We start from the raw sequence: 11,631 nt of genomic DNA, 5'->3' as shown, positions 1-11,631 counted from the left end.
ATAACAGATGCAAATTTTAATTAAAAAGGAAGCAAAGTATAAACAAGCACCTTTTATATCACTAAATTCTGTGTAACTTCAGCTTATTTCAGTAAATTCAAAGCGTGATATATGTTAACTGATGTTGGTATGTTACAAATAAAACATTTTACAAAAAGACAAAACGAGATCATTTAAAGCAAACGGCTCTCTAAATTAGATTTCCTGCTAACTCACTGCATGCTCCACAACACAATTCACAAATTCATAAACATTTGTAATACTACAATATACCTCTGTACTAGTAACAACAATATAAACATTTCACATAAAATAATATGCTACCATCCCTCTTGGAACATACAAATTTAAAGCAAAAGTTGATAAAAATATTTTATTTTAAATTGACAATTCAATGACTCGAGTAAAAAATATATTTTGCATATGATATTGTACATTTCTTTACAGGAAGTCATCACTCTCAAGCTCATTTATGCATAAGACAGAATTGCTGCTTCAATTCACAATGCTATTCCCATTCAGTTCCATACATAAAATGCCGTCCCACAACCCAGACACTAACATTAAAACAATAGTGGACTGAGTATAAAATAACAGCACCACATAAACTAATTCAGCACTTACTGATATGGCAGATCAGATTTACACAAAAATTACTATAGGCACTTGAGTGCTTTCTGCTGCCAAACACCTTCAAAATTGCACACTACAAATTCAAGCTTGCTGGGGTTAAGAATGTAAACTAATACCTTTCACAAACCACTTGAATAAAATTAACAAAGTTCCATAAGGCACTGAAAATGTTACCTGTTATCCTGCTGATTAAAAATTTTCACTCTGTTCAATACAATCATAAATGTACTAAAATAAATATAAAGTGATATTCTTATAAATATAACAAAGGACCTGCATACTTGGTGAGAAAGAAGAATATAACAAGATTAGTCCTAAATAAATTCTGTTTTCAGATTAGGAAAAAGTTGTTATTGGAGACAAAACTAAATCATTTAGCTATAAAATTCCATACAGAGATTTTTATTTGTGCTGTTGGCATGCATACTTTTAATGACAGCTCTCCTTCAATGTTGTTTTCATGTCAGAGCAACCCCCATTTATTACTGTGTGAAGATAGCAAATGAAAATACTGTAAATGCAGAAGTTATTTCAGCCATCTGAAGTATGAGGAATTGTGTTTTGATAATGTTTCACAACATACAAGCCCATGAAGAAAATGTTGAAAGACTATGCACATTAAGGCATAAAGGCAGATTCAAAGAGTTTCAGTTCATCACAATTTTATTTAGTGTGAAGCACAATTATGGTACTGCAGATAAATACTGAAGAACTGTGGGCTTAACACACAACCTATTTCACATCGTCATGTTCTTTCAGCATTGAGCAAACCATCAAAGAACACCAGTTTTCTTTAACCTTTGCAATACAGCAATGAAGTCAGAAGCTATTAGATTCAAGCATTCTACAATATATCCAAAGCTAATCAATATAATTTTAGGCAAGAACCTTCTCTGAAAGATGCTACTGTTATATGCACTCAGAAGTTTAAAGGCTACCATGCAGGTACTGATGATGACAGGGAGATGGAAAAGAACCAAGATAGGTTTCATACAATAACATCCTGTTAATACAAAGTTTTACAAAAATCAGACAATTAATACCTATAATATAAATTCTTGAATTATAAACAGGATGGATCAACAGACATACACAGCATACTAATGGAATCCAAACACTAAACTACAATACATCTAATTTGCCACATATAAATTGTAATCTTAGGCAATAAAAAATTAATTCAAATGAAACCAGGTCAGACTTTCAAAAAACATTGGTTATGACACCATACTGGGCAACCTGTCAGCCACCCCTTCATCTCGTGCTTGAAGGAATGAACAGCTTTGAACATGCATAGTTAAAAAGAAAATTATTTTTAACATAAAGGGTTATTTCGGGCTTTCACAGCAGTTCAGTGTTAATGTTGGTCCCGTTTTTGGACAACAATGCCACATAACAGCAAAACACCCTCATCTGGATGATTAAGGAACTGAGAGATTGCCTCAACCATCCACAGCCTACAGGCCCCACATCAAAATCAGAGACATATACAGTACCAAAGGAGCTTTGAAAACTTCCCCCTTTTAGTTGCTTCATTCATATTGGACAATGCATGATCACAAATACAAGAATCATGCTGCCACCACCTGCCGCAAAGCATCATCACCAAGTAACAGATCCAGCAGTATAGATATTGCACACTGTATGTTTCCTCATATGAACAGCTCATGTAGGAAGATGATCAAACAAACTCCATGGTTTTAGTCCGCATGAGCGACTGTCACATGTCAGCGAAGTTAGTGCCAACATTAGCAGCTAGAGGGGGCCACATGGTCAGTGCAACAACTCCCCATGCAGTTAATTTTGGTTTTCTAGACTGGAGCCACTACTTCCTTGAAATAGCTCCTGAATTAGTAGGAAGATAATATGTAATATAAATTCATGAGGCTGTGAAGGAAGCACTTCTGGCCTATTTTAAGTTTTTATTCCACAATTTGTCTGGAAGCAGTGAGGAAACCTATAAAATCCTTAAGGCAGCCAACCTCTGGGCAGGAATTATACCTGGGGCCTCCAAATATGAACCATCAGATGGTTAACTTGTTAGATCTAACAATAAAATGAGTTCCTTTCAATAATGAAGATTTTAGTTAGCATGTACACTACAAGCAGTATAACTGAACGAAGAACTGGGAATGCAATACATACAGGATGAGATAGAGGATGAAATGTCAGAGCGCAATAGAAATGTAGCTCCTGAAGCTAATGAAGTTATGCATAGTATGACACAATCATTCTTGCCTGCAAGCTGCTTTCCTTACTTGACCACAAACAGTACCACACATAACATTTTTACCACATTTATCACAGAATTCATCCCTAAGCAAGGAAAATGTGACTGTCAGGCATAAGGTAAATTATGGTAGCAGTTCAGAATGATAACTTATCTCAAATTGTTCATGGGCTCCAATTCACTTCCATTATTACCATTTGTTTCCACCCTTCTGCCAGAATGTTCACCCCATTCGCTGCCATACAGTTTCTTGCCTTCACACATGCATAGGAACATTGTGTCTATCACAATCTGAAAATAACAATAGCAAAAACAAGTCACAATTTTCTATTCCCCAGCTAACTAAATGCAGCAGTCAATCTTGAGAAGCAAACAATCACTCATGTGATCAAGAAATTTATTACTCTTTATTGACCATCACAACACAACAAACAGAAAAAATCAAGGACAGCGCCCAGCTGTAGTTTTGCTACACGTTTCAGTCACTAACGGCCATCATCGGGCAAACACATATTAACAAACATATACCATTGAACTGCAGTACATTACATTGGAATTATCTAATCTAATCTAATAATCTAAGGTACTGCAGTTCAATGGCATATGTTTGTTAATATGTGTTTGCCTGATGATGGTCGTTAGTGGCTGAAACATGTAGCAAAACCATAGCTGGGCACTGTCCTTGATTTTTTCTGTTTGTTGTATTGTGGCAGTCAATAAAGAGTTGTATATTGTAACACAACAGGATGCACAAAATGAAAATGCCATAGGTTCATTACCATCTTCATACAATCCTGTCACTGCTCCCAGTCCTAAGCCAGTTGAATTCAGATCACATCCTCTTTGTGTAAGATCCATTTTAATATTATTTCCTTGTCAAGAATATTTGAACATAAAAGAATGATTTTTCTGGAGACTGCAGGAAATGTACTGTGACATATTTGCGCTACGTAGGACAACCCCCCTCCAGCGGTGACATAACAGCATGGAAGCCACTGCCGCTGCTACAGTAACAGGCCAGTCAACACTCTGTCCCCCTCCCCCGTGGTGACGTAACAGGGAACACCGCGGTTGCTACGCAGCAATAAACAACTCTCAGCAGCATTCGCCAGCAACGCCTGTAAACGCGGCGTTTACGCAACAGTGGTAGCTACCATGTAACTGTTTTCTGTGCTGTCAGTGCAGAAGCTACATGACAGGAGAATTACCAGTGTAACCAGTGAGTTGCAATCTAGCAGTTGCCGAGTGCATGGCAGTGACTGCAGGAGAAGTAATTGTGATACTGCAGATGACAGCAGTCGTAAAATTGTAAACTGTATAAGTGTGAGAGCGAGTGCAATAAATTCGCTATATCCAATACAGTGTGAAGTTATCTGTCGCGTGACATATACCCAACATGTGACAGTATAATTAACTACTTTATAATTGTCACTCATTCACTTACCTCCATCTATAATGTAAACACAATGTTTCAATTTTAAAATGTCATTACAATCACATTTTCTATTTATTTGTTGCAACATCAGGTAACAGTTAAGTGATCAAAAGCACTGCACTGCATGGGCTCACATGTCAATATATTTACATGCTATGCATAGATGGAGGTAAGTGAATGAGTGAGATATTGCTATGCCTTACCTCATACAATGAAAGCACTGCACTGCATGGGCTCACACGTCAATATATTTACATGCTATGCATAGATGGAGGTAAGTGAATGAGTGAGATATTGCTATGCCTTACCTCATACAATGAAAGCACTGAGTGGGCTATGAAGTATGAAAATATACACACAACGAGGGTTGGGATTGCATAAAAATGCAAATGAGAGTTCTGTTTCATAATAACCAATCCAATAGAGCCAGTAGCTGCTGTAACAAGACACTTTCCCAGAAATAGGATGAAGTCACCAACACTGTTCAGAACTGCTAAATCCAGTGCATTACTGACTAAAGTATTAAATGCCTGAAACAAAACAAGAAAACAAACAAAATTTGTTCATAACAAAGCTACCAGTGTCACTAAATATAGTACATGGATGCTTCAAAAGTTCTGGAACAGGAACTGTATCTTGAATCCATCAGCATTAAGAAGCTTTGGGCACTTTTCTGTTCAAAATATGGTCCTTCAGTAACTACACACTTCTGCCAGCATTTCGGCAGCTGTTTAAAACATATCTACATGCCATTACATGCAATCTATGGATCTACCTGAGGAGGCCTCATCCTACCACTGAAAATGCCAGTCATCTAAAGTAAGGGTTCCTTCCCATCTTCACCCCTGTCAGACAGGAAGGGGTCAGGATAGTTAAAGGTCATACCTTGGGCCATAACCTAAAACAACTAACAAACAAACTCCATGGTTTTAGTTTGCAAGCAAACTATACTGATGGGGCAACTGCTGCATTTCGGCGTAGTTAGTACCAACTTTAGCAGATAGAGGGTGTTGCGTGGTCAGCGCAACGAATCCCCATGGCTGTTAATTTTGGTTTTCTAGACCAGAGCCACTATTTCCTTGAAATAGCTCCTCAACTATCCTCACAAGGCTGAGTGGACTCTGTTCCAGACCCACAACTTCCCAGAAAGTCTGGTAGCACCTGGAATCTAACCCAGACCTCTGGATCTGTAGCCAGGAACACTGACCACTAGACCACAGTTATTTTTCCTGTGGCGCTACAGCCCCAATTTTGGCCTAGGCCTACCTCCATGAAACTCTCCATTTTACTTCGGTTTACTAGATCTTACACATACAGTTGGACTCATTGGGCGAGTGATCAGCTCATCGCAAGGCCTCTACCTGTAGACAAACATAGAAAAACGCACACAAACATCCATGCCCTGAGTGGGATTTGAACCCACGATCCCGGCTTCCAAGCGAGTGAAGACAGTGCATGCCTTAGACCGCTCGGCTACCGTGACCGGCAGACCACAGTTATGTAGAACCTGAAACAACTACATAAATACAGCATAGTACCTACCCAAATTACTTTTACGCATGTAATTTTTGAGTCCCCACTTTCTGAAATAATTATTATACTGTGAATTGTGGAGTCAGAATAGACAGCCACCACTGCTAGGCAACAGCTTGGTAAACACATCTCCTTGGCAAAAGATAATCACACAACAATACAGGAACTGTTGGAGGTAGTATTGTCTATGTGGTCCATGCCAAGGCTATATACCTGGGAGTGAACCTATAAGTTAGTCAGTTTCATGTCAGAAGGAAGCGCTAGCCTGTGATAGAAAGTGGTAGCCAGGATTGGTGAGACATGGCCAGGAATTGCAGCCATTAGGAGTTGTGAGGCAGTCACTGGTCAGTAAAGCCACTGAACATGGAAGGTGATAATCTACACTGCTGGGATCTGCTACCAGGCCACCACCAGTGAAGACAAACTGAGAAGAGTTAATGCATGCTACAGTGAATGGTAAAATGTGTAGATTCTTGGAACTGTTACAGTTACTTGTAGTTGCAGTTTATAGCATCCAATAAATCCAATTACTCATCCACACCTGGTGTCTAGTCACTAAACATATGACAATACTATCAGATGATCTTAGATACAGGACAGCATATCTTCTGTATGAAAGATTTTAATTAAATATAATTTTTAATAGATTTCCAGATACACATTTTTGATAGAAATCTCTTTCACAAGCATAACTTATCTTTCATCCATCTCTTTTAGGTTCACAGAAGGCTTTTCCGATAAAACTTCCACCTAGTAATAATTCCTTTCCTCCATAGCAGGAAATTGTAAACAAAAGTACTGAACTTCCCAGATGTTCTGCAATTAATACTCTCGTCAATATCTCAAAATTTGCAAAAGTATTCAATTTACATATTTTACAACTTCTTAGATCTTTTTTTTTATTATTTTCTGAAGATCGAGATTTTTTAAATTATGGGAAACTTTAAAAACATCTAATTTTTCAAACGTTTTTGTTTTTGCAAAACTCTTACAAGTTCTATTGCAAAATTCAGATTTTCTTAAAGAAAATGATTTTTAAACTGTTTTGAAAATATTTTTATTATTTCCAAATCAATTCTGAGTTCTTAAAATTTTCTACCTTGTTTAATTTTTAATTATATATTTGACAATAATGTTCCAATTTTTATATCACCCAACATTGTGCAACTAATGTTTTAAATTGTACTGGAGTGTGGCACGAACTACAGTACTCCTGCTGTCCCTACAGAATGTGGTTCTACAGTCAAAATGTCTAATGGTTTGTCAGATTCTGTCATATATAAATAAATACATTTCTTAACATTCTGAATAGGACAAAAATGTACTGAAGTGACCTGGTTTTATACAAGAACAAGAATGTCAATACTGCCCAAGCACGTAAGTGTTCAAAAATGTGTAATGGACAAAAATGGAGGAAAGTGAGGCATAAGAGCTTTTCCAGCAATTCTTTCCCACTATTAAGACTATGAAACTTCACTGTTTACATAACTTCAAAAGGTGTTCAATGTCATACAAAAAACTGTTGTTCCACCCATCTAGTGTAGTAAACCATCTATGCCATGCGAACAGCTTGGAAACCTCTAGAATTATAACTGATCACTACCAAATGACAGAAGCTTCCAATATTTTGTGTATAAAACTTCAGTGTCCAGGTATTTGGAGAATCTTGGTAAAATAACAAAGACCATGACTTCTGAACTCACAACATAACAACTAAATATGCAGACTGTCTGTCTACATTCGTGTCACTTACAATCTTTGCTGAAGTGCAGAAGCTGTAGCCTTCCATTGCTATTACAGTGTAAGCATTGTGGTTAATGAACTTGATAAAATTCTCCAGGCAGTACAAGCAGCAAATGCATGCTCTCATACCACATGATGCACATTCAGAACCTGCATTCTTGTGTTCCCTCAGCCTGCAAAATATTGGTACCATGAACTATCCACTACTAAGTATATTAAAAAAATGCCTAACAGACTTAAAATAATCCCAAAACATGAAGAAAATTACTACCTTATTCTCTGGTAGTAGAACCTGAAGGTTCTGATATTAAAGCCTATCTATGGCCATGATGCTGACGTCCAATTTGTTTCACATGCAACATATTACCATAAAATCCTTTTAACCTTTAAACGCTGGACTTCTGAAATGGTGGTAAGTTTGAGCTGGCCAGAGTTTATTTAAATGCCTGCTCCTGGTGCACGTTTAAATGTCTGTTCCTGTTAGGGTGCTTAAACAATTTTAAGCATTGTGTTTAAAAATGCTGTATCTAACTCAATTTTTATGATAAATGGATGGAATTAACTTTGTTTGTATCAGCAAAGAACATAGTGTTGCATATTATAACAGAAGATTTGAAAATTTTTATACAAAGAGTTATACTCTATTTTCAATTTTTTTTTCTTCTAATTTTGATGTGTACTGCAAAAATGGTTTCCCAGTTCTTCACAAAGTTGTTCTGCATTATAAATTCATTTCTGTTTGTAACACTTGACTAATTTTAGCAGTCCCTGGTGTCATAGTCTTCTGCTAGCACTGCTTACACCCTTCGGATTTTTTAATCTTTTGACTAAAGGACAGAAGAATGAAAGAATGGCTGAAAGATAGAGGGGTCCCTTCTTCAGTGCTAAGACCTTCCGTTATAGCTGCAAGAGATTATTGCCCTTTCTAGGGTTGTGAACAGACAGTTGCAGCGTGGCTGAGATACAGAGTGCACTCTGTTTTCTGTGTGTTCATAGTGAAATCAAATACTGAAATTTAATTTCAGCCTATATATACATCAATCAGATAACAACAAAAAAGGTACGTACATTGAATTTTACTATATATTTATAACAGATTAATCTTTAGAATCTGCAATAAAAGTACTGGCTCATGGATGAGTTTGGGCATAACTCATACGTATATTCTTTTCTGCTGTTGTTCACTTAGGTATCATTTTAATTCATCTATTATGGTTTTACTCAAGTCTGTCTGGTAATTACTACATTTAAAAATAAATATTTAGGACTGTGCATGCACTTCTACTAGCAGCATGTGGGTACGCTTCCACTAGTAGAGTTTAAATGCCCGACTGGCCAAAACGGGGTACTTTGTCCATGACTACCTTACTCATCACTGGCCTGAACAGGGCACTTCAGCACTTAAAAGGTTAATATCACCATTCTTTGTCTTCTACATGTCTAGCCCACCATAACATACTTTATTTAACTACCAGAATAAAACTAGGAGAGTGGTACAAATAATGAAGGCTATCCTCTATTTTCTCTCAGGCCACAATATTTTCCTGAAGTCTTTATTTTCAGACATTTGTAATTTAAGTTCTTTCCTCTGTAAGAAACTATGTTTCAAAACTATATAGAACAACTAGTGAAATAATTTTTACATACATGAATCTTTATTGCTATAGCATGTATACAGGATAATAATCATTTCCAAGAAAGATTTTCCTGAATTGAATATGAACACATTTACCTCTTACAGCTGTATCAGTTAACTGGAAAGCAACAGGGAATTTGAATTTAAAATATATAAAATATGTTTCTTCATGTACAGGCTAAATTTCTGTCATAATTAACTTAAAATGTTTTGGATATTTGAAATTCAGTCATTCTCTACAAATCAAATTACAATTTTTGTAATCTACTGTAGGTACCATATTCTCTAATCACAACAGACCTATACAAAAGAATCACACACACAAAACACGTGCATGAACGCACAATTTAAACTCAGTTACCTTTTCAAAAAACCATGCCACAAAGCCCATTTATTTACTTTGTGTACTGTGAATTTCATACAAGTGCGCACACACACGTCTAAGATCATCAACTTTCGAGTACGCTAGGAATATATGAATCTGGACTATAATATGTTTTCTAAACACTTTAATGACGGCCATTATTGCTCATCTGATGGTGAGACTTTAAGAAAAAATTCTTGTATGTCTAATTGATGCTGAAACTAAAAGAAAATTGCTGTCTATCTAATTGATGCTGAAACTATAAGGATTAATAAAATAAATCTCTTTGTTTAGCACAGACATTAATTATGCTCTCTACCTACTTTCTGTCTATGTACATAAGGACAATCCTTGGAAGTTTGAAGATCATAATGAGAAATGAGCCTTTAGCCACAGAACCCAAGTGATAGCATACTAGCTTGCCCATTGAAGACATCACAGAACCACTTTCTCTGTCCCGACTGAAAAATAAATAAATATATACAACACATACAAATACACACAGAAAGTGTAAAAATAAATAATATGATTATGCTGCAATAAAAGTACAGAATTACAGAGAAACTTCTCCACATGACATACTGTTAAAAAATTTTAAAACTCAAACCACGTGCATCTGGCTAATTTAATATCCTCTGTTACAGAGATTCACAACAGCTGATACTCAATGGCACACAGTCAAATTCAATCCCAGAATTTTGTTTTAAAGTGGAAAAGTAGAAAAATCTGTTCTTCCTTTATGATGAACTTAACATGGGTAAATATGTCTGAAAGTTGGAAATTCCAAACTTTAATTGAAAACCTCCAATATCAGATTTTAAGAAAACTCTCCAATGGCTTAGGTGCTGATACTATGTCACAGTAAGGTACAGATAGATGGATGGACAACCTCTTTCATGAATCTGTCCAAGGATCTCAAGCTTAATATTTTATCAAAATCAGTCCAGCAGTTCCTAAATTGAGATGAAACAGGAAAAACATTCCTTCTGTTTAATTATCTTGAATCCCATAAGGCTTATAAAAAAATGCATTGGACATAATCTGTGTTTTCTTTCTCTACAACTTTGCTTTGAAACACTTTTGCTCTGATGAATATTTGAAGTTGCACCTAAGTTGCACTTGAGTTGCATACAGAAACACATGTAGGTCTTCAGGTAAAGTTATTTTTGTCTCACTTCAAATAAAACTGAAAATAATGTACTCAACAATATCTGATGAAAGTCTCCCATATAAAATTTTACAAGAATCTGTCCAATGCTTTGGGTACTGATACTAGGTTAAATATAGATTGGCAGACATGGCCTCCACATAATCCATTCCTTTTTACTTGTAAGATATGACTAATAATTTTGGAAAATGGAATCAAATTACATCTTACTTGTTAAACATCCAATGTGCCACTGCACCAGCTATCACCATCTGCTGGCAGGACAGGATAAACTCTGAAGTCCAAACCAAACCTATCACGTACAGCCACCACATATACCGTACCCAAGATGGTTTCATCTCAAAGAATGTGAATCCTAAAGGACACAAAGTTTACACTCTCAGACAATAAAATAGGGCCAATAAAAATATTACAGTTACTGTCCAACAGAACAAGGTAGAATACACAGGGTTTCTACTAATCCTAGTTCTAATCACTTGTAAACATATATTTCAAGAATAATTAACTTGTAGATTTTAATATTAGTAATGTTACAGGAATGCCTACTGCCCTATTCTGTATATTTTTCTTACAGGAACAAGATTGAGGATACCAGGGTATTTTGTGCTGGGATAGAAGGATCGGGTCTTGGGGCATACAGCGGTGTCGTGTGTTAAACGATTATATTAGTTCTATTGTTAGAATAATCATTGTATTATCTTAGTATATTAATATAATATTATATTTAAGCATCCTGTTGCACTCTATACGATAAATGATACAAATTCCGTCCCAAGTGCAAACAATATATATTATATGTCTTTGATCTTGTTCTTTCTACACTACATGTTTCGGCCTCTATCGGCCATCATCAGGTGTATACTCTTAACGTTGCTGCCACACTGAACCC

The 11,631-nt window shown here is 36.1% G+C and overlaps 1 protein-coding gene and 1 long non-coding RNA gene across 2 annotated transcripts in view; both read right to left on the bottom strand.

Moving 5' to 3' along the window:
- Positions 1–395: 395 nt before the first annotated feature.
- LOC111872931 lies at positions 396–2,391 on the bottom strand. Its single transcript, XR_002844320.2, has 2 exons — positions 849–2,391; positions 396–807 (listed from the first exon to the last, which is right to left on the bottom strand). It is a non-coding gene; the product is annotated as an uncharacterized LOC111872931 (long non-coding RNA).
- Positions 2,392–2,438: 47 nt separating this feature from the next.
- The window catches only part of LOC111872952 (CTL-like protein 1), a 32,536-nt gene continuing 23,343 nt past the window's right edge, over positions 2,439–11,631 (bottom strand). Inside the window, exons 11-15 of the mRNA XM_023867270.2 lie at positions 10,953–11,097; positions 9,898–10,035; positions 7,585–7,747; positions 4,607–4,828; positions 2,439–3,154 (exon numbers count right to left, since the gene is read on the bottom strand). Of these exons, the coding sequence (XP_023723038.1) occupies positions 3,014–3,154; positions 4,607–4,828; positions 7,585–7,747; positions 9,898–10,035; positions 10,953–11,097 (809 nt within the window). The 3' untranslated portion in view covers positions 2,439–3,013. The remainder of the gene's footprint in view (positions 3,155–4,606; positions 4,829–7,584; positions 7,748–9,897; positions 10,036–10,952; positions 11,098–11,631) is intronic.

This window comes from Cryptotermes secundus, unplaced genomic scaffold, assembly GCF_002891405.2.
Source record: "Cryptotermes secundus unplaced genomic scaffold, Csec_1.0 scaffold407, whole genome shotgun sequence".
In the NCBI taxonomy this organism is placed as follows: Eukaryota; Metazoa; Arthropoda; class Insecta; order Blattodea; family Kalotermitidae; genus Cryptotermes; species Cryptotermes secundus.
Note: the sequence above shows the minus strand (reverse complement) of the source record. Positions and strands in the feature narration are given on the sequence as shown.